Genomic DNA, 27321 nt, shown 5'->3' on the forward strand with positions numbered 1-27321 from the left:
AGCCGAGAAATGTTGGCACTTTCTGGATGTACGCAAGTGCATCGGATACTATATGAATAAGACATGACCTTGCATACCAGACCAGCTGTTTCCGTCCTTTGCGCATACAGGGACAGGCCGACCCCTGTCCAAACAGCGAAGTGCACGTTTACTGTTGGCATGCAACACTCACTATCTGCCACACCAAAGTGAAGCGCTCACTCCAGCGTGCACCTCACAAGATGAATGGCAGCTAATGATGCACTCTAAACAAGATATCTGCTGTGCAGTCATGTAGAAGAGCAGGCACTCATTCACCAAGCACTAGCAGCTGATTCAGTAGTGGGGAAGGCAGTCCTCAACCTTTTTCTGAAAACATGATCCTGCTTCCAGCTTTATTCAAATGTTATGTACTGCTTGCCATTCTGATTCAAGCCTGTTAATATATGAAAGATGGAATGCTTGAGAAGTTAGTCACTCCAGTTCCCCTGTGTTGGTAAGGATAGAGGCCTTTCAGGAGCCAGCCATGTGGAAGGCTGTGACTGAGGTGATAAGTGTACGTACTCTTCGCAGGACCCTGTCAACATCAAGGAGAATGCAGTTGTGGATCCCACCAAACAAGGATAGTAAATGAAAGAATATGGTGCGGAGAATGCTGAAAGGAGGCGCACTCTCTGTGAACAATTGCTACTTAAAACATCCTGCTCATCCCCTGTGCCCATCAAAAGTGGGACGAGATGGAGGGCTTATGTAGCATCTCCCAGAGGAGTACAAGTAAAGTTAAAATTGTGACATAAGAGGGAAAAAACCATACCCAACACCTGCCTCAAGTCAGCCTTTGCCTCACAAGAGACAGCCAGCAGACAAATGTGCACAGGAACAACCCTCAAAAGGCACGTCTGATTTAGAGTATCAGGGGTCAAGCCACAGCTGCAGGCCTACTGCAATAATATTCCCTTCACAGTCCCCACAGTGGATGATCCATGCACTCACCAGACTTATGGAAGGTATTTATTTATCACCTCCAAAAAACAACAGCGACCCTGAAGAAGTAGGAAGCCAACTTTTTGTTCCCTCGCACTGGCAAGCAAGGGTACACTAGTACCTAAGAGGACCATTGCGCATTAGATAGTGCAGACAATCCAAACCTGCTACACAATAGCAGTGGAGCTCCTAGTGGCAAAGCCAAGGGCACACTCCCTGAGGAAGGATTGAGCAAAACTGGCCTTCTTAGCCAAAATGTCCATCCATTATATATGTTTGGCTGCTACATGGTCTTCCATACATACCTTCTCACAGCATTACTTTGTTGACATCTAACTCCACAATGAAGTTCAGGTTGAAAAAAGAGTTCTAAAACACTTTGTTGCTCAAGCGCAAGCCCTAGGAGGCAGATACAGCTCCAAAATCTATGCACAGCATATGAATCCAGACAAGATTAACAGGGTAAAAATAAATACCTAGTGGCGGGTATCTGCCACTAGGAGTAGTACGGCCAATGAAGAGGAAGTTGAAGCACTTACAAGTCTGTAAAATGGGAAAAAAGAATCTGAAGATGGCGACCGCGGATGGACATACCACTAGATGGTGGTCAACCTTGCCCAAGAAAAAAAAAGACAAGGGACAGAATTCTGGACTCAACCAATAGATGGCAGAATAATGCACAGCATGTGAATCCAGAAAACTCTTCAAGCTACCAAAACTACGGCTACTGGTAAGTAACCATTTTGCTTCTTTGTTTGGGCAAAATTTTCACAGCCTGAATGTTCAGAGGGGTGGTCTCTAAATTCCCTGTGCACTGACTGAATATATCTGCCAGCCTGGAGTTGAGTAAGGCAAGAAGAACATGGCCAAAAACCAGCCTTTTCCATCTAGCCGTCCGCTCCAGTTAGAGCATTAAATCAAACAATCCAAAAAGGAGAGTTCCTCATGGCAATAGCCCACCCAGTTCTTGCTTTATATCTTGAACCTTCCGTGTCACACTTTAACTAGGTGAATTAACAAATACCAGTACTCCAGCAGCAAATATAATTATTCTAACCTATTGGTTTCACAATAACCTTTAAGGAGACAGGCCATTTATGGAGTGCTGACAATGAAGTAGATGTAGGTCACCATGTTTGTCACTCACCTCAGTGAATGCTTCAGATACTGAATGTAAAAAAAAGATGAAGTGTGGGAAATTCTCTAGAAAGCTGTAAGTATTGTTTTGCAGAAAAATTAATAAATGCAGGAGTAGAGATGATTGTCCACTGGGGTCAATAGCAGGAGTTAAGCTGGAAACCATGCACACCCCATGGTAGTATTATAGCCAAGGCAATGGCCAACTACACAAGCCTGACCGTATCTGATATCAGGCTGTGCATCTAAATGCCCTTATTTTTTCATGTAGATCTAAATAAAACCACTATATATTCTGCACAAAATGTGTGTTATTTGATCCATACAAAGAGTTCAACAAACCTTTTCATGGTACCTAATGATTTTTGGTCTTATGAAAATATTTAATGCATTTTAAATATTACTTTGCTTCTTTTATTCCTGAGTGATAGACTGCAAGATCATGTAGTAATACCTAGAAACAAAAGACCAGGTGTTATATGTTCTTCTTGTGACCTTTCCTTGTTGCTTTCTGCTTGGTGCCCAAAGCTACAGTGTTAAATGTTTTGATACATGCCAGAAGGCCATTCGTTTTATAAGTTTTTTTTTTTGGCCCAGCAGAATAATGAAAAGCAAATGCGCCAGCTCTCCGTAATCCCTCCCATGATGTTTGATGCCGAGCAGCGCCGTGTAAAGTTCATCAACATGAATGGGCTGATGGAAGATCCTATGAAGGTGTACAAGGACCGGCAGTTCATGAACGTCTGGACAGACCATGAAAAAGAGATATTTAAGGAAAAGTAATTACCCTCTTACAATATTCTATTCTTTTATTTTCTGGATCACTCAGGGGCCCAGGGATTCCAATTAGGTAATTAAACTGGTGATTAGCCAATAAATAAATACATTCTATGATCACCACTTGGTCTCACTCATGCAACTAAATACATATCTGAGATGGTCCTTGTGTGTGTTTTTAGAATGGACCCCCTTTGTTTGTTTTTCCTCATCTTTTATTTCATTAAACTCTAATTAAATTGGAGCCTCTGTTAGGTGCCATTTTGAGTAGCTCTCTCTGGGTGTTTTCTGTATAATCTGCTTGGCTGACTCATGGCAGCTACAACAACTTGGTAGTACACTGCAGGCATAACCAGTGCTGGTACCTACAGGTATTTCAGGGAAATGGCATATGGAGGAAGTTTATTTACTGGTTAAAACACAGATATACTCTTCGTGCTACTGTATTTGGGACTGGTAAATGTGAAAAGCAATGCAGAATAATGTGCTTTAAATGTTTGTTTCATGGCAGTAATCCATTCTGTTTCAATAGATGACATTTTCAACATAGTGGTACTGCTTAAACTTCATATTGGAACCATATGCTGTAAAATATTTTAACGCTTGTGTGGCCTTTCACTTTGCAAATTATTTTGTTTCTCACCTCTACAAAACTTCATGGAAGTGTGTGTTTGCGTGTATTTGTGTGTATATATACGTGTGTATATGTTTATATATATGTATATGTGTGTGTGTGTGTGTGTGTAAATATATATATATATATATATATATATATATATATATATATATATACACCACAACTCTCCTCTTGGACAGAAGAACACGACGCAGTGTCTTTACAAATTCAGCCAGAGTTTATTCAGCAGGCTATGTCGGACGCCTTTCGCCTGAGCCAGCAGGCTTGTTCTCCAACATCTGGCTGTATTTGTCAAGACACTGCGTCGAGAGGATGTGTGTATGTATGTATATAGATATATATGTATATATGTGTATGTGTGTAAATATGTGTTCGAGGCATGTGGGCTGCTGAATTCATATCTGTGCATAGATCGCCGCCTAGTGTTGGGTCCGGATGATTGCACCTTGTTGTCCTGGAAGAGTCTTCGAAGTATCACGAGATAGGTGGCTCCTCCCCTGGACTACAGTGCGCATGGGCATCGACTCCATCCCCAGATTGTTTTTTTCCGCCATTGGGTTCGGATCTGTTCGGTTCACTCCTGTCGGAATCGATAGTTATTAACTTCACTTTGCTTAAGACCAAAAGGTCTTTAGGACTTGCGCCGGTATTGTCTTTCGTTCGGGTTCGTAACTTCTCGGCTCCGAACCGACATTGTTCTTCCGCGTGCTTTCGGCACGGAGGGGCCTACTTGACGCTTCAAACTCTTCACCATCATGGACCGAAGTCCATTCAAACGATGCCCGGTGTGTGCCTCAAAGTATCCACACATCGATGTACACCCGGTGTGTAACAAGTGCTTGTCACCGGACCACGACGAGGCCAAGTGTATGGCCTGTTCCAGGTTCCGGTCCAAAAAAACGCTTAAGCTCCGTCGAGCTGCGCGCCTGGAGGCCCAGCAATCTGCCCCACCGCCGGCGGACATCTTCGATGCTGGGGATGTCGAGGATGACGACGATATACAGGAGATCACGGAATCTAACCCCGCGTCGGAGGTCGAGGACTAATACGACGCAGAGGCCGAGGATTTCGATGAAGTCGTCGAGGAGGTAGGGGACGACGACGGGGCCCTTGCCACCGTAGAGGATAGCTCGGACGAGGAGCTTCCTCAGACTGCCTCCGGGGCCGCCCAAACTCATGAGGCCCAGGTCGAGGGATCGCCTTCGGGCCTTACCCGAGACCTTGATGTACGTTCCACGGCTCCTCCTTCCGGCCCGGCCACGGACATTGATACCAAATCACTCCCGGTGCCTCCAAAACCGAAAGTGAAACCTACGGTCTCGGCGCCTGAAAAACGGAAACCGAAAGTGCAGGTCGCACTGGTCGGGTCGAAGACTTCGGAGGCCTCGGCGCCGAAGAAATCGAAGATGGCCGTCGAGCCAAAGAGCCATGTCAAAATGGCCGACCCTAAGGCTACTGCTTCGAAGCCTAAGGTTAAGAGGACCGACGCAGCTGCATCGGCGCCGAAAAAGGTCGACGCCGGCAAGGGTCGACTCGAAGGCAAGAAAACGGTTGACGATCCCAAGAGGTCCGCTCTCGACCTGAAGAAGCGGCAAGACGACCCGAAGTCCCTCTCTGCGTCGCCAAGTGCGTCGACTCCGAAGGGTGCATCCTCGGTCTCCGCTACAAAGCCAGCAGCTAAAGCCTCAGTCGAACCTTGCGCGTCCATCCGCCTCGTTCACTAAGAAGGTTACGGAGTCCCTGCAACGAATCAGGGAAGGGGCCGCAGCAGTCGAACCGAAGGACCCTGTGCCGCCCAAGCCTCAGGATAAACCGGCGAAGGCGCCTACGCCGATACTCTTCACCTTGCCGCCTAAGATGGCGCCGAAGGCTTTCGCGGCTAAACCAAAGGCCGCCATGCCTGAGAAGGTATCTTCGACGCCGAAGCAGTCGTTGGTGATCCCCGGCCCACGGCAGCCACCACTTGCGGAGGAAGAGTGTCAGGAACATTTTATCGACGCCAACACGGTCAGACTTTCCCTCCTAAAAAGGAAAATCACCCCTGAGCCACTATTGGAGTCATACAAGATTCCACTTAAAAGGAAGATGGACTCTGCTGGTACTCCTGCCTTGGTGGAGCCCATTTCGCCACAGGCTCCCGAACTCTCACCCACTCATTCCAATGTCGAGGCAGGTGAAGGCGACAACGAGGATGATGAGTACAGCTATCCCATCTACACTGACCCTGAGGATGTGACTGAACCATGGACTGCTGGTGGCGATCCTGGGGACCCGCATTCTGGACAGGAGCCTCAGCTTTTCTCAGCCAAAACTTCCCCCACTGAGGGTTCTGCGGCCTTCAATGCCCTCATTGAGAGGGCTGCAGCCAATCACAAAGTCCAGCTCCATGCTGACCCAGTGGACGTCGACTTCCTCTTTGACACCTTTTCTGTCTCTGAAAAGACTGTAAAGACTCTGCCAATGCTGAAGGGTGTTTTGAAGCACGCGGCTGAGGTGTTCAAAGAACCAACCCGGGCGAGGGTCATCAACCCGAGAATCGATAAGAAGTACAGGGCGGAGCCCACTGATCCAACTTATATCAAGGGACAGTTGCCTATGGATTCCCTGGTTGTCTCCAATGCCCGCAAAAGAGCCAACTCACAGACTACGGGTGATGCTCCTCCCCCAGACAAGGAATCCAAAGTCTTTGAGGCTTCAGGGAAGAGAGTGGCAGCGCAGGCAGCCAATATGTGGCGTATATCCAACACGCAGGCACTACTGGCATGTTATGACAGGGCACACTATGATACTCTAGAAACCCTTTTACAGCATTTTCCAGATCAATACAAGGAGGCAGTGGAAATGTTGATACAGGAGGGGAAGCTTATCTCCAATGCTTCCATAAAGTGCGCCCTAGACGTGGCTGATACCGCCGCACGCGCTATTAACACTAGCGTTATGCTCCGTAGACATGCATGGCTAAGGACATCTGGGTTCAAGACGGACATTCAAACTACCATCTTGAACCAAACGGTCAACCCAGACCACCTGTTTGGCCCTGAGGTTGATACCACCCTTGAGAAGATGAAGAAGGACACCGACACCGCAAAATCAATGGGTGCCTTACAGTCCCAGCAGTTTCGGAGTGGGTCCTTTCGTCGCTCCAATACTAGGGGCGCCTCAAGGGGTCAACTCTCGCAGTCAGCACAGTTCTACAAGAGCAACACCCAAACTTCTTACTCCAACAAGGGTCGAGGTGGTTACCGTGGCAACAACACCAAGGGCAGAGGACGTGGCAACAACAGCTCCAGGTCCTCCACCGCCAACAAACAGTGACGCCTTTTCGCTGCCCCCTGACCACGCAACACCGGTCGGGGGGAGACTCCAGCAGTTCCTGCCCGTGTGGAAGTCCATCACCACGGACAGGTGGGTCAGGTCACTTGTCCAATTCGGTTATTGTCTGGAGCTCACATCCACTCCACCCAACATACCCCCAAAGCACCGTCCTATGTCCGGCGAACACTTGCACTTATTGCAGCAGGAGGTCGCAGTCATGCTGCAAAAAGGGGCAATAGAGCTCGTGCCCTTGCAAGAAAGGGGTGCGGGAGTTTACTCCCTGTACTTTCTTATTCCAAAGAAGGACGGATCCCTCAGACCCATCCTGGATCTCAGGCCCCTCAACTTTTACATCCTGTCAGAGCATTTCCACATGCTCACACTGTAGCAGGTTCTCCCACTGCTTCAGCAGGGGGACTTCCTGGCCACTCTGGACCTGAAGGATGCCTACTTCCACATTCCACTACATCCTTCGCACAGAAAATACCTCAGGTTCACCATACAAAACCAGCACTACCAGTTCAAGGTTTTGCCTTTTGGGGTCACCACGGCACCCAGGGTTTTCACAAAGTGCCTGGCGACGGTGGCGGCACATCTCAGACGTCAAAACATTCACGTCTACCCCTACCTGGACGACTGGCTCATTCAGGCAGTCAGCCCAGCAGTGTGCCGACCACGTGTCCCACACCATTCACCTTCTGCATGATCTGGGTTTCTCACTGAATTATCCAAAGTCCCATCTCCAGCCCACCCACATACGGCAGTATCTGGGGGCGACTATAAATACTCTGGCGGCCACAGCACAGCCAAATTCAGTGAGAGTCGACAACATTCAGTCACTGATCCAAAGATTCAGACCTCAACACTCGCTTCCAGCAAGAGTGTTCATGCAGTTGATAGGCATGATGGCCTCCTGCATCTCCATTGTCCCGTACGCGAGACTACATATGCGTCCGCTTCAGGAGTGCTTAGCACGTCAGTCGACTCAGGCTCACAACCAGTTGAAAGACCTAGTGTTGGTGAGCGGTCGGGCGTACAACTCTCTGCATTGGTGGAATCCACAAAACCTTTGCAAGGGCCGACCGTTTCAGGAGCCTGTGCCACAGATTATCCTAACAACGGACGCTTCTCTCCAGGGATGGGGAGCGCATGTACTCCAATACACTGTGCAGGGACTATGGATGCAGCAACAGGGGAAGATGCACATCAATGTTCTAGAACTGATGGCGATCTTCATGGCACTAAAGGCTTTCAAAGTACATTCATGCAACAAGGTCGTGTTGATTCGGACGGACAACATGACGGCAATGTACTACATTCAAAAGCAGGGAGGCACACACTCTCCGCAGCTGTCTCATCTGGCTCAGAGCATGTGGAAGTGGGACATTCAGAGGAACATCTTCCTCATGGCAGAGCACCTCCCGGGCAAGGAAAATCAGATGGCGGACCTGCTCAGCAGGCACAGCCACCAGATGCACGAGTGGGAGTTACATCCATCAGTACTCCAGCCGTACTTCAAAAGGTGGGGTCATCCAGAGATCGACCTGTTCGCCACTCAGGAGAACGCAAAATGCCAAAGCTTCGCCGCCAGATTCCCACACCCACTGTCGCAGGGCAATGCGATATGGATGAACTGGTCAGGCAAATGTGCGTACGCTTTTCCCCCAGCACCACTGATACCGCTGGTGGCACGCAAACTCAGGCAACACTCGATGACTCTCATCCTGGTTGCTCCAACATGGGCTCGTCAGCCATGGTACACCACGTTTCTGGAATTGTCCGTGGTACCTCATCAGAGGCTACGTCTCACCCCCAGCCTTCTGACGCAGAGCCATGGCGACATTCAGTACCCAGATCCGCAACAGCTCAACCTGGCGATCTGGCTCCTGAAGTCTGAGTTTGGCTACCTAAACGTACCTCCCAATTGCATGGACATCATTCGGGAGGCAAGGAAGCCTACTACTAGAGCCTGCTATGCGGCAAAATGGAAGCGGTTTGCCATGTATTGTGCAAGCAAAAACACTAACCCGCTGGATGCTTCCATTCAAGACATCATCTGTTACCTGTTCCATCTGTACAAGTGTAATCTGGCTTATACTTCCATTCGCATTCATCTGTCTGCGATGGCCGCATATCTCCAGAACAGACAACACCTTTCACTCTTCAAGGTGCCGGCCATCAAAGCTTTTTTGGAAGGCCTCAAACGAGTCATTCCACCACAGACTCCACCAGCTCCTGAGTGGAACCTCAATGTGGTTCTTACCAGACTGATGGGTCCTCCTTTTGAACCATTGCATTCCTGCGAGGTTCAGTTCCTAACGTGGAAAGTGGATTTCCTCGTAGCAATTACATCGCTACGGAGGGTCAGTGAATTGCAAGCCCTCACAATCCAAGAGCCATTTCTCCAAATTCATTCCAACAGGGTGGTGCTCCGCACTAACCCTAAGTTCCTGCCCAAGGTTGTGTCTCAGTTCCACATCAACCAAACAATCGAATTACCTGTTTTCTTTCAAAATCCTGAGTCACTGGCGGAGCGAATGCTCCACACCCTTGACGTTAAGCGGGCACTATTGTATTACATTGATAGGACCAAAGATTTTAGAAAGACTAACCAACTCTTTGTTGCCTTTGCACCACACCACAAAGGTAACCCTATTTCCAAGGCTGGTATTGCTAGGTGGATCGTTAAATGTATCCAGATCTGCTATGCAAAAGCAAAACACACTCTTACCATCCCTCCAAAGGCCCACTCCACCAGGAAGTTGGGGGCCTCTATGGCCTTCCTTGGAAACATTCCCTTGGAGGACATATGTAGAGCAGCAACATGGTCTACCACACACACATTTACTAAACATTACTGTTTTGATGTGCACTCCAAACAGCAGGCAGCTGTAGGGCAGGCTGTTCTCAAAACGCTTTTCCAAACTGCTGCAGCTGGCACGGGCGGCCGCCGTTAATGGAGGGACTGCTATGTATTCTATGCACAGATATGAATTCAGCAGCCCACATGCCTCGAACTGAATATGCTACTTACTAGTATGCATCTGTTCTTGGCATGTAGGCTGCTGACATTCATATCGCCCGCCCTCCTCCCCGGCGCCTGTAGCAGCTGCAGTATTCACATGTTTAGTTATGGCATGGTCATCTTTCACTGAGTTTCACTCCATCTCGGCCTTAATGGCTAAAAACAATCTGGGGATGGAGTCGATGCCCAGGCGCACTGTAGTCCAGGGGAGGAGCCACCTATCTCGTGATACTTCGAAGACTCTTCCAGGACAACAAGGTGCAATCATCCGGACCCAACACTAGGCGGCGATCTATGCACAGATATGAATGTTAGCAGCCCTACATGCCAAGAACAGATGCATACTAGTAAGTAGCATATTCAATGTGTGTGTATATAGGTGTGTACATATGTGTATATATATGTATGTGTATATATATATATGTATGTGTGTGTGTGTATATATATGACGCCCATTGGGCATAGCTGCGCAATATAAATAATGTTTCATTCATTCATTCATATATATATATATATATATTCACAGAAAAAACCATAGGTTATAGACCATATATAGTTAGGAATTTGCATTTACAAAACCTTGAAAATTCACTGAAAAAACCATAGGTTATAGACCATATATAGTTAGGGATTAGCATTTAAAAAACCTTATTTTATTTGCACTAAACCATTGAAATTCCATATATAGTTAGTTGCACTAACTATATAGCGCGGACCCGCAATCCACTGCTAATGATGTCACATATTACATCATTCATGACATGGTCAGTGACATCACTGATGACATCACTGATGACATCTCAAATGACATCACTGATGACATCACTGATGACAACACCCAGTGACTGTATGTTTCTGTAAAGTTAAAATATGTCTTACATATTGAAGAATGAGTGGATGTATAAGTGTCTGGATGAAGGATTTAGTAGGTGCATGACTGACTGTATGAGAGAATGATTAAATGTGTCTCACTGAGTGTATGGGTTAGTGATTAAAGTGTCTTAATTTGGCAATCATTATTTATGTTGTTCTGTAAACTGCTGCATGTTTAAATCAGTAGCTATATCAGTAACTATATGGGTTATTGAATGGTTGCCCAAGTATTTGTATGGGAGACTGAGTATGTGTGTGGGTGGCTGGGAGGTGTATAACTCTGTGCATAGATGTGTGAGCAGTTGATTCCCTAGGTGTATGGGTTCAAAAGTGCATGTAGAAACAGCTGTAAGGACAGTTGACTGTGTGCATGAGTATATTGGTGAGTGAATGGATATCGCAGTGCTACATGTCAAAGTAAGTACATATGTAAAACACACTCCATGTGAGAGTTGACATATATAAATAACTGAACATAAGAGCCAGTGAATGTGTGAGTGGCTGTATGAATCATTGTGAACTTGTATCAAGGATTGTATAAGAGAGTAAATATGTGTTACTATATGTTTGAATAAGTAAGGTGTGTATAACTGTATAGTTGAGGAAATGGAGATGTGATTGATTCTTTGCATGACTGACTAGGTGTGTGAGTAACTCCATGGATGTGTGACAGTCTGTGAGTGCCTGTTTACACTGAGTGTATCTAAGGTTATATTAGAGTCTGAAGATGTATTATCACATAAATGATATCATCAGTGATGTAATCAGTAATGTCAAATGAGATGTCAGCGATGTCATCAGTGATGTCATCAGTGATGTCATTTGAGATGTCATCAGTGATGTCATCAGTGATGTCACTGACCATGTCATGAATGATGTAATATGTGACATCATTAGCAGTGGATTGCGGGTCCGCGATATATAGTTAGTGCAACTAACTATATATGGAATTTCAATGGTTTTGTGCAAATAAAATAAGGTTTTTTAAATGCTAATCCCTAACTATATATGGTCTATAACCTATGGTTTTTTCAGTGAATTTTCAAGGTTTTGTAAATGCAAATTCCTAACTATATATGGTCTATAACCTATGGTTTTTTCTGTGAATTTCATTGGTTTTTTAAAAGCTAATATCTATAGCTGTAAAATATATTCTTTATTAAGTGACGTATCACGTAGCCCGTGAGACGCCTCATGATGCATCGCATAACCGTGACGTATCGTCTCTGCAGCGCAAACCAAACCCAAAACGTAAGCGCGCCAGAACACGCTTAAAGATATATATATATATTTTTTTAACCTTAATTAGACAAAATCCACACGTGCACATATCACAAACGTTCAAAAAACACAATATGTCGGACTCCCGTTACGCTGCCGGTTAGCTGCCCGGTTAACGTACCAGGAAGCACCTTTACCGCGAAAAATCGCAATTTTTTTTTTCTTTTGCCCCGCAGGGAACTTTAATAGCCCCCTCATCAATCCTAGGGGTTCAGGAGGGGTCTGCCTTACCCCTTTCATTCATTTACACCTTTTTTTTTCCACCTCTTGTCTCTCGATCCTACCGAGAGACAAGATGGCGGCCGCTCTGAGCTGTTACAATGTTGACAGCCAATCAGCTACTCCTCAGGATTTTTTTTTTTTTTTGGGCCCCGCGTGGTTTTATAATATCCCCCTCATCAATCCTATGGGGTCAGAAGGGGTCTACCTTGCCCTCTTTCCTTCATTTCCCCCTTTGTTTTGGTCTCCTCTTGTCTCTTGATCCTACCGAGAGACAAGATGGCGGCCGCTCCGGACTGTTTAGAATGTTGACAGACACCGGAGGGCCAATCAGCTTTGCATCGCAAAGTTCCGATACGCGAAAAGTTCGCTAACCGGATCGCTGCCCGGAGCGCTGTTACAGATATATATCTTGATTTAAACGTTAATTTCTCAAAATCCACTGAAGCACATATATTGAGACCTAGCAAAGGCACATCGGGCTAACAGTCCCTACAATTTTGCCAAGTTTTTGTGGAAATCCATTCAGCCGTTCGGGCTAAAAGTGAGTCCAACCACCCTATGGAAATTAACATGGGAAAAACGCGTTTTAGGACCCCGCTTTTTTCTCGGCCCCCCCTTGACGAACCCCCCCCAAATTTCCAGGAGCTGCTCAGAAACAAAATGTGCCATTTTCCTGAAAATTTCAGCCGATTCCGTCCACAAACGCCAAAGTTATTAGACATAGAATTTTCAGAAATCCCATAGGGAAAAAATCCTAACTATATATACCTACTGGCGACCGCCAGTAGGTAATATATATATATATATACATACACACATATATATATATATGTGTGTATGTATGTATGTGTATATGAATGTGTGTATATATATGTGTGTATATATATGTGTGTATGTATGTGTATGTATGTGTGTATGTGTGTATGTATGTGTATATGTGTGTATGTGTGTATGTATGTGTATATGTGTGTATGTGTGTATGTATGTGTATGTGTGTATGTATGTGTACATATGCATGTGTGTGTGTATATAGCTATGTAGCCCTACCAGTCTCATCTAATCTGATTCCCTCACAAATAGGCTGCGACAAAATGAATAACTTTTTTTGCGAAAAAATAGACAAGATCTATTAATCTTTTCCCAATCCCAATTCGGGCTGCCCGGTGGACCACGAGCCATCCACCTCCCAAGCCTGCTGCACTAGCTTCGGCCCATTCTCTGAAGAGGAAGTGGGCAAAGCGATGCTTGAAATCAAATCTGGCTCCCCCCTGGACCCTTGCCCTCATCATATTTTCCGACAACTTATCCCTTTAATCTGCCCTGCAGTGACTCAAGTGCTGAATCATTCACTAGAAGCGGCAGAATTCCCATCCAGCTGGAAGAACGCCACAGTCACCCCCCTTCTAAAAAAAAAGTAGGCTTAGATATCAACAACCCGGCCAATTACAGACCCATATCCCAGCTTCCCTATCTGTCGAAAGTTCTAGAGAAACTGGTCAACAGGCAACTGGCCCGTTTTCTCGAAACTAACAACCTGCTGGATGTCACACAAACAGGTTTTAGGGCCAACAACAGCACGGAAACAACACTCCTGGCCGTGCTGGATAACATCAGAATGCATGTAGACCAGGGGATTGGATCTCTCGGCGGCATTCAACACCGTCCCACACTATCTGCTCCTGGATACCTTAGCATCTAGGGGCATTAGGGACAGAGCACTGGGATGGCTGCGGTCTTTCCTATCGGATAGATCACAATCAGTGCACTTGGGCAAGTTCTCATCCCCACGCCGGAACATCAAATACGGGGTCCCACAGGGGGCCTCGCTAAGCCCTACTCTGTTCAACGTTTTTGTGTCTTCCCTGGCTGGAATAGGCAGAAAGTGGGGTGTCGAAATCTGTTCCTATGCCGACGACACTCAACTCACTGTAATCTTGGATGAGAAGAATAACCCTAAAGACAGGCTTCTAAACTGTCTCTCTGATTTGGCTGAATGGATGCACAAGCACTGCCTTAAACTAAACGCAGACAAATCAGAGATACTGCTGTTTGGAGGTCACACTCAACTGTGGAACGACAGCTGGTGGCCAGAAGCCCTGGGCACTCCACCTGCTCTGACACCAACAGCAAGGAATCTTGGAATAACAATTGACACCTCCCTGTCCATGAAAACCCATGTAGCTGCCATATGCCGTAAAGGCTTTGCAATACTAAAAATGCTTAAGAGTCTTTCCCTGGATTCCAGTAGAGTGCAGAAAGATCCTAGTCCAGTCTCTCTTGATGAGTAGGCTGGACTATGGAAACTCCTTGTTCGTAGGCATGGCAGAGTATCTCTTCACCAAGCTCCAAATGGTGCAGAACGCAGCGGCCAAGGCTATCTGTATGAAAAGAAAATTTGACTCGGCCAAGAGCTGTCTGCGTGATTGGAATTGGAATTGGAATTGGAAATAGATTTATTGAGCGCGATTGCTGCCCGGGGGCGTCCAATCGCTGGGGGTAAGAATCGAAGGGACAGGTGACGTGACACATTAGAGCTCGGAGGCTTGGGTGAATAATAATGTCTTCAGCTTTTTGCGGAATGACAGCAGGTCCGGGTTGGAACGGAGTGAGAGGGGGAGGGTGTTCCAAAGTTTAGCGGTATTCACTGAGAACAGCCTACCCCCGGATCTGGCTCTCTTTACTCGAGGAACCACTGCCAGAAGAGCCTCAGAGGAGCGGAGATTCCTGTTTGGGTGGTAGGGGATGACAAGCTTGCTGTTAATAGCAGGTCCTGTTTTCCAGAATGCCCGGTGTGCGATGCACAACGCCTTGAATAACACTCTGTGTTTAACTGGCAGCCAGTGAAGACTTTTTAGTGCAGCTCTGGCTGACTGAGCTCGGGGAATCTTTAACAGGGTGCGCGCTGCGCAGTTTTGCACTATCTGGAGTTTCCGGAGGGTCATCTCGGGAGCCCCCACGTATAGAGCATTGTTTGTGTCAAGGCGGGACTGGATGAGGCCTTGGACTGCCACTTTCTTGGCTTCTGGAGGCAGAAGTGGAAGGACCTTCCTTAGGGTTTTGAGGATACCGAAGCAGGTGGCGGACAGTTTGGTAGCCTGGGTGGAAAAGGACAGCTTGCTATCCAGCCACACTCCTAGGCTCTTGACGCTTTCCTTGGGGGTGGGAGGAGTGCCCAGGGCTTGGGGCCACAAGGAGATAAAAGATGTTGGCGAGGCTGGGCCTAGAAGCAAGAGCTCTGTTTTATCTCCATTTAATTTGAGGGAGGAGCTGGTCATCCACTCCTTTATGTCCTCTAGGCAACTCAGCAGGCCCCCTTGGGGGTGACTGATGTTCTTTTGAGCCAATGATACCACTAGCTGAGTGTCGTCGGCGTACGACACAATTTTGATGCCGTACGGTTCGACGATTCCAGCCAGTGGTTTCATGTAGACATTGAATAACACAGGGCTCAAAGAGGAGCCCTGTGGTACTCCGCAGCTGAGGGGCTTGCTGGTTGATATTGTGTCACCATCGAAGATCTGAAATGATCTGTCGGACAGGAAGGAGCCGAACCACCTTAGAGCATCGCCAGAGACTCCGATGTCCCGGAGACGGTTCAGCAGGGTGGCATAGCTGACCGTATCGAACGCGGCGCTTAGATCAAGGAGGATCACTGCCACTGATCCTCCCTGATCCAGAGCCCTTCGAGATTCCTCGGCGACCGCTAATAAGGCAGTTTCGGTGCCGTGTTTAGGCCTGAAACCTGTCTGGGATGTATCCAGTAGGGAATGATTTTCAATGAACTGGACCAGTTGGACGTTTATATATTTTTCCAACACCTTGCCATCCCAAGGGAGGAGAGAGATGGGAAGATAGTTGGAATAATCGTCAGGGTTCAAGTTTGGTTTTTTTAGCAGCGCCCGCACCATGGCTTGTTTCCATGCTGTAGGAACAACACCTGAGGCTATAGATGTGTTAAGGAGTTCCAGGATAACAGGCAGGGTGGCTTCGTGTGCTTGCATCAAAACTTCTGGTGGGGCTGGGTCGTGTGGGGAACCCGATTTGACTTGCCGTGCCATTTTACCGAGGGGGTCAAGGTCCAGGGGAGGGAAGTGCTCGAGGGTTGACTGGACAAGGGGAGGGCGTGTTCTCGGGGGGGGGGGGGGTGGGTCAGCTGACTCTGGGACTGTGGCTCCTGTTTGAAAGGTGGAGTAAATTTTCAGGACTTTATTGTGAAAAAAGTCTGCAAGCTCATTGCATTGAACTTGGGTTTTAGTCGGAGGAGGGGCAGTGGTGACATTTGAACAGTGTTTTATTATCTGGAAAATTTCCCTGGGTTTTGATTTAGCCTCTAGGATTTTGTCAGAGTAGAAAGTTGCTTTCGCCGTCTTGATCCCATCTCTGTAAGTTTTTATTGCTTCTTTATATGCGTCCTTTTTTTCCGGGAGAAAATCCATGCGCCAGGCTCTTTCTCGTTGCCTGCAACGACGTTTTAGTTCTCTTAAGGAGTCAGAGAACCAGGGCGCTGATCTCTGCATTTTTTTAGACGAGGATCTCTGAAGAGGGAGGATCGTGTCTAGTGAGTTCGTAATCCAGCTAACATAATTTTCGTTTGCTGCACTAGGGTCTGAGCAGGGGGGCGGATGGGTGGCGTCCAGGTTAAGCAGCCAGGATTCCAACTGGAGTTTTGACCAGTTTCTCCTGAGTGTTGTCCGGGGGGGTAACTGAGGGGCCTTGTGGGTTGCCCAGGAAAACGGTATCAGAAAATGATCCGTCCATGGGAGGGGGGATAGGAGAGTCGACAATCAGGTCGCTGCAGCTGCTGAAAATTGGATCAAGCAGGTTGCCCTTCTCATGAGTTGGAGCTGTGACCAGCTGGGACAGCTGCAGAGCTCCCAGGTCGTCTATTAGGTCTTTGGCAATATTATCTGAGGGGGAGTTGAAATGGAGATTCAAATCACCCAGGACTGTATAGTTAGCCACGGACATAGCTCTTTTAGCAATGATCTCTGGGAGCGACCTATGAAACAGTTTTGATGGGTCAGGAGGACGGTAGATCAAGGTGCCCGAGAAGGAGGTATTGGCATTGAACTCTATACAGAATTCTATGCTTTCGCATTCGGGAATGCTTTCTGTTGTGGTGCGGCAACGGTATTGTTTTTTGAGTATAATAGCCAGACCGCCGCCTTTCCCTACTGGTCTGTCCGATCTGACGATGTGGTATCCACTTGGTAGGGCTGCGACTATGTCTGGGTCAGTATGAGTGGAAAGCCAGGTCTCTGTTAAAAAAATAACATCTGGCTCGCGCTCCTCCAGCAGTATGGACATTTGAGTGCTATGCTTAGGTAATGATCGACAGTTTAGTGCCAGCATGCAGTATTTTAATGTCGGGGGGCCTGCTGAGGCTTTTCGGAATGAGTGTTTGCAATCAGGGCAGCAGGACGGGAGGGATATGGCTGTGAAGGTACGGGTACATGAGGCAGTAACTCTGCTTCCAATGGACCGTAGAGCAGTGGGGCTGTAGGTCCTGACCGGAGGAGCGGGAGAGGCAGGGGGGGTGGCCCCTGGTCCCGGCTGGTCGCGGACGGGCGCAGACGGGCTTGCCTTAGGCGCGCCTTCGGCGCGCAAACGGCGCTCCCGCTGCGCTCGTCCGCTGTGCTTCCGGTAACAACACATGATGTAGCTGAAGAAGGGGGCGTGGCCTGCGGTGTGGGCGTGGCCCAAGGTCTCGCCTGAATGGCGTTTGTGGTCGTTGCAGCCGGCGCTAAGGAGCGTTTCACGGCTGTTTAGAGGTGGGCTAAGGTAGGCTTCTGTTTCACAAGAGTAGGCAAAGATTCAACAATTTTACAATTTTAAAAAAAATTCGGCGCTAAAAGCTCCCGGCGTGTGCCTGCGGAGTCCGATCAATTCTTGTGACGGCGCTCTGTTTGGCGCGTTTTATACTGTTTCCTAGGCAGAGGGGGCGTGGCCTGCGGTGTGGGCGTGGCCCAAGGTCTCGCCTGAATGGCGTTTGTGGTCGTTGCAGCCGGCGCTAAGGAGCGTTTCACGGCTGTTTAGAGGTGGGCTAAGGTAGGCTTTTGTTTCACAAGAGTAGGCAAAGATTCAACAATTTTACAATTTTAAAAAAATTCGGCGCTAAAAGCTCCCGGCGTGTGCCTGCGGAGTCCGATCAATTCTCCATTGGTTGCCAATGAAGCAAAGAGCAACTTTTAAAATGATGTGTATCACACATAGAGCACTGCACAAGACAGGCCCTCTCATCCTCAGAAACAGGATTCAGTTCTATGCTCCCACCAGGAACCTCCACTCGCAATTCTCGGCACGGGCAAGAACCCCTCGGGTAAAGAGAGCTAGGATGGGTGAGCGAGCCTTTTCCCACATCGCTGCAATCAAGTGGAACGAACTGCCTATGGCCCTCTGACTCACAGAATGCTACTTGGCATTTAGGAAACAACTGAAAACTTTCCTCTTCCCCCATCCAGACTAATCCACTCGACCTATGCCAACTGTACATGCACTTTAGTAATCATAGCGCCGTGATATCCCACTGGGATGATTGTTAGCGCTTTACAAGAAAATAAAATAAATAATAAATATATATATATGCATGTGTGTGTGTGTGTGTATATATGCGTGTGTGTGTGTGTATATATGCATGTGTGTGTGTGTGTATATATGCATGTGTGTGTGTGTATATATGCATGTGTGTGTGTGTATATATGCATGTGTGTGTGTATATATGCATGTGTGTGTGTGTATATATGCATGTGTGTGTGTATATATGCATGTGTGTGTGTATATATGCATGTGGGTGTGTATATATACATGTGTGTGTGTGTGTGTATATATGCATGTGTGTGTGTGTGTATATATGCATGTGTGTGTATGGGTGTGTGTGTGTGTGTATATATATATATATATATATGTGTGTATATATATATATGTATGTATATATATATGTGTGTATATATATATATTCACAGCTCCTCTGCCAGACCAAAGTCGACACACCAGCACTCTCAGTAAGTAAAACCAAGTAGGTCTATTGCACAGAAAGAAAAACGCGTTTCGGCACTTGCCTTCGTCAGTTTCAACTGGCGACGGCGAGGCAAGTGTAAATAATGGCAACATAAAGAAAGGACCAAAGTCCAAAATCATAAGCGCCATCTTTGAATGGTAAAATAAACCAAATAATAATAAAGTTAAACACATTTGGGTACAAAGTACTGCCTAGCCAATCCATTAGATATTTACAAACCGATATTAACGCCCTGGATGGGCATTCATAAAATTCCAATTCATTCATTGTCAATTAAACAGTTAGTACAGGCAGATATTATCGATTGTCACCCAAACTTTTCAAGCGGAAGAAGGAGACAAATTTGTCAAGGTATGCAAAATTCATAAAGCCCTAGATGGGCATGGTTTTAGAAATTGTTATAATTTAAACAATTTTCCTGCATCATTTCATAGTAGCTCATACTTCCTAATACTAATTTACTGCAAGCATTAATTCATATAGTCTCCCGACATACTGCTTGTATTGATATATTCACGACATTTCCCAGATAAACTCTGGTATCTCATTAGCTAGACGTTTCTATCATTCATCAGTCTTTACAGGTGTGATAATAGTTCTTCTCCTGAATTCATACCTCCTGGTGATTTTGTTTGGAGTTCGATAATATATCTCGACTCCAAACGTCTCAATCTACGCTTGTAGTCATCCCCTCTCAAATCTTGTGTGATGCAGTCTAGATTAAAGAAACTAAGGAGAGTTCTGTCGCTATTATGATGTGTTGCGAAGTGACAGGCCATTGGATAGTTGTCATCTTTATTCGCGATGGCACGTTGATGTTCCAATATCCTTAGTTTGACTGCTTTAGTAGTGCTCCCTACATAACTGTGTCTGCAAGGACACCTCAAACAGTAAACAACAAATGATGTTGAGCAGGTTATGAATTTCGGGATTTTGATCTTCGTTTCTTTATGGGGCACTTGATAGGATAGTACTCTTTGGCTCGTGCTGCAGGCCTTACATTTCCCACATAGGTATGACCCATGCATGGCCTGTAGTTCTCCTTTGGGTCTTACTCTCGACAAATGACTTTGTACTAGCTTGTCTTTTAATGACTTCGTTTTCCTAAAGGTTATCATTGGGTGGTCTGATAAGGACCTACCTATAACTGCATCTGATTTGAGAATACCCCAATTTCTGAGCATAATGGCTCTAATTCTATTTGCTGCCACCGAATAGTTGGTTATTAGTCTTATTATGCCATTTCCGCCTTTCTTTTCCCTGCTCTGTTTCTCTTTCAGGAGTATTTTCCTATCAGTGTTTGTTACTTTTCCTTTTGCATGTTTAAGTACCTTTTGGGAGTAGCCTCGTGATCTGCTGCCTCAAAGTCTCTGTCTAGGGAGCTGTTGCGTTTTATCCTCAACAGCTCTCCATAAGGGATGCTTTTTATGAGGGTTCCAGGGTGGCTGCTACGTCCATGAAGGACGGAATTCCCCACTGTCTCTTTCCTATAGAGAGCTGTCTGAATCATACCTGACTCTACGAAGACTCTCAGGTCAAGGAAGTTAACCTCTTGTTTGCTCATACTGTAAGGGAATTTTAAATTCAAATCATTGATGTTAAGGGCCACTATATACTCCTCAGCTGAGGATGCAGATCCCTTCCAGATAAGGAAGAGATCGTCTATATATCTCTTCCAGCAGATCACTTTGTCCACCCATTCCGCCTTGTCATCTGCCCAGGCCACCTGCTTCTCCCACCAGCCCACGAATAAATTTGCGTAGCTGGGGGCGAAGCAGGTGCCCATCGCCATCCCTCTTGTTTGTCTATACCTTTGGTCCTGGAAAATAAAAATGTTGTTGTTTAAACAAAATGATATGCAGTCTGAAATCATCTTGCTATGCTCCAAATATTTTACAGAACGCAGGTCTAGGAATGTTTTTACTGCTTTTGTCCCATCGTTGTGCCTGATACTCTTGTATAGGCTGGAGATGTCCATAGTTATCATGATCAGATCGTTCTCCTACTCCAGGTCTTGTATCTGCCGCAGAAAATCTTTAGTGTCCTTAGTATAAGAACATAATTGCTTTACCCATGGGGCCAGGAATGAATCAATAAACTTGGACATCTTTTCTGTAAGTCCCCCAATGGATGATACGATGGGTCTCCCAGGTGGTCTAGTGGCGTCTTTGTGTATCTTGGGCAGATGATAGAAACTGGGTAGCCTCGGTTGTTTGTTTTGCAAATATAGGTATTTCTCCCTGGCCAGGATCCCCTTGTCATACCAATGATCAATCAGGGTATGGTATTCGCGAATACTGGTTTGATATTATTGTTCTGTGGTAGGTGAATAGTTGGTACGGTCTTGTAGCTGGTGTAGGGCCTCTTTACAATAGTTCTGGCGACTCTGAATCACGATATTACCGCCTTTGTCTGAAGGCTTAATCACGATTTAGTCATCTCTCTCAAGGCTTTGAATTGCATCCCTTTGGTTAGATGTTATATTCCATTTCACAGTGTGTTTATTGTTTTCTTCATCTTTAGACAATTTTTGCAATTCTTGATTTACAGTTTCCGAGAAGATGTCTATGGCATCTACAGGTGTCTGTGGTAGGAAACGTATAGGAGGTTTAAAGTTACTTTTCTCCCCGATCTGGACAATGCCAATAGCTGCACCCCTACCAGCTATATTCATTGGAGGCATAGGCTGAGGATCGCTTTCTTCCAGTAACTCTTCGAGGATTGCCATGTTCTCCAAATCCCTGATATTGATATCAAAGGGGTCTCGTGGATCAGTTTGTCCCTCTGATGTTGGTCTTTGTACATCTTCTTTGAGGGCTTTTTGTTTGAAGAACTTCCATAGCTTAAGCTTACAGATAAATAGGAATAGATCAATACGTGTCTGCGTATACTCGTAGCAGTTTGTAGGACAAAATGTCAGTCCTAATTTAAGCACGTTTTCCTCATTTTTGGTTAAGACTCTTGGGGAGAGATTAATTATGTTCAAATCCTCTGTCAATTCCTCTTGTTCCTGGCTTGTCGATTCCTCAGCTGTCTGGTTCCTCTTCCTGTGTTTCCTCCCTCCTCTTCTCGTGATGCGCCTCCGCTTGTGTTTTGTGACTGTTCTGGTGGGCGTTTCTTCCCATCCCTCAGCCAGTCTTGGCGTATTAGGTCGAACTCCTCGTGAAAAGAAGTCTGACATCTTGTTTTTTCCATTGTCGTGTGTCACCTGCGTTTTCTTCTTCTGAGTGCTCAGCGCTTGTTACTTCTGACTCAGAAGTCTCCGCTGGTGCTGGCTGTTTCTCTTTCTGTTTTTGATTCTTTGCCCTTAAGTCACAACGTGGTGCGTCGTATTTATGCGCAAAGATCAGTATCCTTCCTTGCTCGTAGTCACGAGCGTCACATTCGAATTTCTGTTGTTTTCTTTGGTGTATTCTCTTTTCATACACTGTAAGCCTCTTTTTCATAGATTCTTTCTCCTTATCGAGTTGCCCTTGATCCACCAGCTGGAGAATTGCTTACTCCAAGGTTTCAATGTCTTTCTATGCCTTCTCACGATCTTTCCAGGCAAATTTTATTAGCAATCTCAGCATCCCTTCAGATGAATGTGCCGTGTATTCTGCCCATTCAGTAAGTAAATCCGGGTCCGGATTTGCGTATGCTGGAACCGTATATATACGGAGACCTCGAGGAACACGATTCACCTCCACATAATGCTGTAAGGAAGTAGCCTCCCACCACTTGCTTGTTTTGCATTCGTAGAGTCTTTCGAGCTGTTGGTATTTGCCTCTTAGATTGGTCTGCGCTGCGTCTGGTGCCTGAGTTGCGTCCTGTGTTTGGGTTCCAGGGCGCCCTCTGAAAATGCCACTTGCCACCTCCTGGCGAGCTGTGCCGCTAAACATTTGTTAATGTGAAAGTTCTTGTTTATATCTGATGTGCTTCTTACTTCACTCGTGCCTGCTTATATAATAGAGATGTCGGATATCTCCTACATTCTTCCGCCCTTCACCGTGTTCCGTGCTCCTCATTCGAGCGCGTACTCCTCAGGACAGAGATGGTTTCGCCGACCCTACGTGGCGGTGCAGTTTCTATTTTCCTCGTTTCACTGCTCCAAGTAGGCCCACAAGAATCCGCACTCAGTCCAAGTGGGTGCCGGTCCAAGCGGCGGTGTGCCGCTTTACGTATTCACAGCTCCTCTGCCAGACCAAAGTCGACACACCAGTTCTCTCAGTAAGTAAAACCAAGTAGGTTTATTGTACAGAAAGAAAAACGCGTTTCGGCACTTGCCTTCGTCAGTTTCAACTGGCAACAGCACGGCGAGTGTAAATAATGGCAACATAAGAAACATGAAGAAAGGACCAAAGTCCAAAATCATAAGCGCCATCTTTGAATGGTAAAATAAACCAAATAATAATAAAGTTAAACACATTTGGGTGCAAAGTACTGTCTAGCCAATCCATTAGATATTTACAAACAGATATATATATATATATATATATATATATATGTATATATATATATATAATGTGTGTATATGTATATTCCTTCTTGACGATCCCTCTCAATGATCAATATTGAGGCTCTCACCAGGGGATATATATTCTTATAATTTTATTTCGCCACAAACAAAAACACCCAACAGACGCGTTCCGGTTACATGCCTTTGTCAATGTCGGGAAGGTAAACAATTCCTGTTCATTTTAAACTAAACAATAAAGTTCATTGACAGAAAGGGTAGAGCAGTTCATTCATGTCATGAAAAGCGAGGAGGGAAAACACGCCATCTCATTTGTGCATTTTTCATGGGGGCCATCTTAGGATGTGCAATAAATCATACATTCCTTTCCTGTTTCATTGCTCTCTTTTGCAACACCTATTTACACATAATTACACAATGTACAAATGATATAATGCAAAGTTACTGCCAGTTACATATATTTACACTACCTTTACAGTATTTACAGATTCCTGCTCTGTACATTAGTGCACTATATACAGAAGCTAGGTTGCCCTGAATGAGCATTCTTTTTAGGTGTTTACAGCAATCTAGCCCTGAAAAGGCATATTGTCCTAGGTGTATGCCATCCATTCTCCTGACTTCTAAGTTCCTTTCCCTGAAAACCCCCTAAAATCGTAAGGATGGCTACCCTTGATTTTAAATTACATCTCTCATGCCTCTCCCACTGATGGATCTTATTCTAAGTGTGTAATCTGACTTCCTCATGCAAATTTACAGAACATTCTCTATTGAGTATCAAGAATATGTACTCAAGAGTTCCTCCTCGCAGTTTAACCCAGAGGGGCTTTTTGTCTGCATCTCAATTATGTATATTAGATTTAAGTTTTCGCAATTTCTTAATCCTATCACCACCCCTTTCATCCTTTGAAATATGGTCTAGACCAATGGTTCCCAAACTTTTAACTCCTGAGGACCCCCACTGAATCACTACTGGAAGCCGGGGACCCCCAAGCGATTTGTTCAATTTAAATTATCCAGTATTGGGGTATCTTTCATAGATTCACATGCCTGAATCATTCCCCGTCGTCGAGGCGGGAGTGCCACTGGGACTCCCACCTCGACGACTAGGAATGATTCAGGCATGTGAATCTATGAAAGATACCAATACTGGATAACTGAAGTTACAGGTAAGTAACTTGTTTTCTTTCTTTTTAAAGAACGCCTTTTGAAGCAGAGGCAATTTCAAGAGGGAGACAGCCTGAATTGGGTCAGTGAAGTAGTGTGGCTCACTGGTTAGAGGCGGCAGACCCGAGAGCAGAGGACGGCCCAGGACCAGGGTTCGATTCCTGGCGCGGCAGGTTTCTGGACCAGGGTCAGCGGACTCGATAATTCTCTCGCCTCGGTGCCCACTCTGATCAGCGATCACACTCGGCAACTCTGGGCATTAGCTTGCCTCATCTTCACTAACGGCCCCACCAGACCGCCGGGGATGCCTGGTCTCACCCTGGAGATACCCATTAAGGGACCATCTCTCAGGGAAGCCAGGAAGGGTTTCGCAGCGGTCGAAGCGCCTTGGGACCCTAGGGGTAAGTAGTGCGCTATATAAATGCCTATACATTTACACATTTACATTGGCATAGACATGTATGCATACAGCAGTGTATTATTTAGTGGTACCCAAGGGCTGGTGGAAAGTGAGCAATCAGACAGCTGCACGAAAATCCTACTACGGATTCTGACTGCATCTATTTTTACCTGTCTGCCTAGTAACGGTAACCTATACACATGTGCCTTTCAACGTTTTATTGCTTTTATTGTATTGTCTGTATTTTCTTTGTTGTGTCTGACTGCTGTTGTCTGTCTTCTCCCGCTGCCTGTACGCGGTTTGTGCCCCTTTTTCTTCCCTCTGTTCCCGCCGCTGTCCCCGTGCTCTCTCTGCCCGGTCTTTCCTTCTTTACCCCTCGCTGCCCCGTGTCTGCCTGGTTTTCCCTTCTGTTCCCCTCGCTGCCCCGTGCCTCTCTGCCCGTTCTGCCTTCTGTTCTTGGCTGCCCCTATATTTCTGTATTCTGCCTCTGTGCCATTCGTTTTTTGTGCCCATCTGCCCTTTGTGCCACTTGTTTTTCCCTTGTTTTTGTGCCCCTTTTGCCTTCTGTTCCACTTTTCCCCCTCGTTTTTTGTGCCTTTCTGCTGTGTTCCCCTAGTTTTTTGTGCCTTTCTGCCGTCTGTTCCACTCGTTTTTTGTGCCTTTCTGCCGTCTGCTCCCCTTGTTTTTTGTGCCTTTCTGCCCTCTGTTCCACTCTTTTTTGTGCCTTTGTGCCGTCTGTTCCCCTCGTTTTTTGTGCCTTTCTGCCCTCTGTTCCACTCGTTTTTTTGTGCCTTTCTGCCCTCTGTTCCACTCGTTTTCCCCTCGTTTTTTGTGCCCTTCTGCCCTCTGTTCCACTCGATTGTTTGTGCCCTTCTGCCTTCGGTGTCAGAGCTCTTGTGTGCTGTGAGGACGTATGGGCATTTAATTTTTCACTACGACAGGCACTAGAGTCCTGTGGACCCCCTGTGAATGTCTCCCTGGGGGTCCGCGGACCACAGTTTGGGAAATGATGGTCTAGACAAAAATTTTTCAAAAGATTAGGATTCGATTTGAGGTGCTCTTGAAAGTGGCATGCCACTGGGTATGTTAAATCACGGTTCTTTATGGCATACATGTGCTCAAGCACCCTCTTCTTTGTCTGATGTAAAGTACTCCCTTCATAATTGAGCTCGCAAGGACATGATAGGCAGTATACAGCAAAATCTGTATTACAATTCATCAGTTTGTTGATCTTTCTCTTCGTTTTTCTGCCTGGAATGGTAAATTCTTTTACCTTTTGGCCATTCCTACATGCCTTGCAGCTCTTTCAAGGGTAAAATCCTGTCACTGCATCTTTTCTCTTCGGATTCTTAGTAAAGTGATCTAACAAGATGGTCATTGAGGGTCGGGCCTCTCCTACATGTTATAAGGGGTATCTCGGGTAAATAATTTCCCTATCACTAGGTCTGACTTAAGCACCTTCCAATTCCTGCAGAATATTTGGACAATCTGATGATTGTGCTGGTTAGTCTGTTATCATTCTCAGCTCATTTCTGGGTTCAGTGTCTCGAGATTCCCTTTCACCCATTATCAAATTCTTTCTTAACAGATGTTCTCCTTTCTTTTCAGCCCCCTTTAAAATCCTTTCCTTGTACTCTCTCTCTTAGTCTACGGAATGACTCATCTTTGGGCTTTTGAAATTCCTTGTCTGTTGTGTAGTTTTGTCTTAGTCTTACAAGTTCCCCATAAGGGATCCATTTGATCACATTGTCCGGATGGAAACTGCCCGTGTGAAGCGTGCTGTTTTCAGCCGTTGGTTTCCGGTACAGTGAAATTTGTATGTTCCCTTCCTCAATGTATACTAATAGATCTAAATATGATACCTGAGTCTCACTGATACATTCTGTGAATGTCAAATTACAATCATTGTTGTTGAGGGCCACTACATAGATTTCAGCCTCCGCTCGTGACCCCTTCCAAATAATGAAGAGATCATCTATGTAGTGCGCCCACAACATAATGTTGTCCAACCACTTTTCATTCTCCCCCACCCAGGCCACGTGCTTCTCCC

General features: G+C 46.1%; 1 protein-coding gene across 20 annotated transcripts in view; it reads left to right on the plus strand.

Moving 5' to 3' along the window:
- The window catches only part of NCOR1 (nuclear receptor corepressor 1), a 1907529-nt gene that overhangs the window by 423219 nt on the left and 1456989 nt on the right, over positions 1–27321 (plus strand). For all 20 annotated transcript variants that reach the window (XM_086955042.1, XM_086955041.1, XM_086955040.1 and 17 more), the window contains exon 13: positions 2701–2879. In XM_086955042.1, coding sequence (XP_086811168.1) covers positions 2701–2879 — 179 coding nt within the window. The remainder of the gene's footprint in view (positions 1–2700; positions 2880–27321) is intronic.

This window comes from Lissotriton vulgaris, chromosome 2_1, assembly GCF_964263255.1.
Source record: "Lissotriton vulgaris chromosome 2_1, aLisVul1.2, whole genome shotgun sequence".
In the NCBI taxonomy this organism is placed as follows: domain Eukaryota; kingdom Metazoa; phylum Chordata; class Amphibia; order Caudata; family Salamandridae; genus Lissotriton; species Lissotriton vulgaris.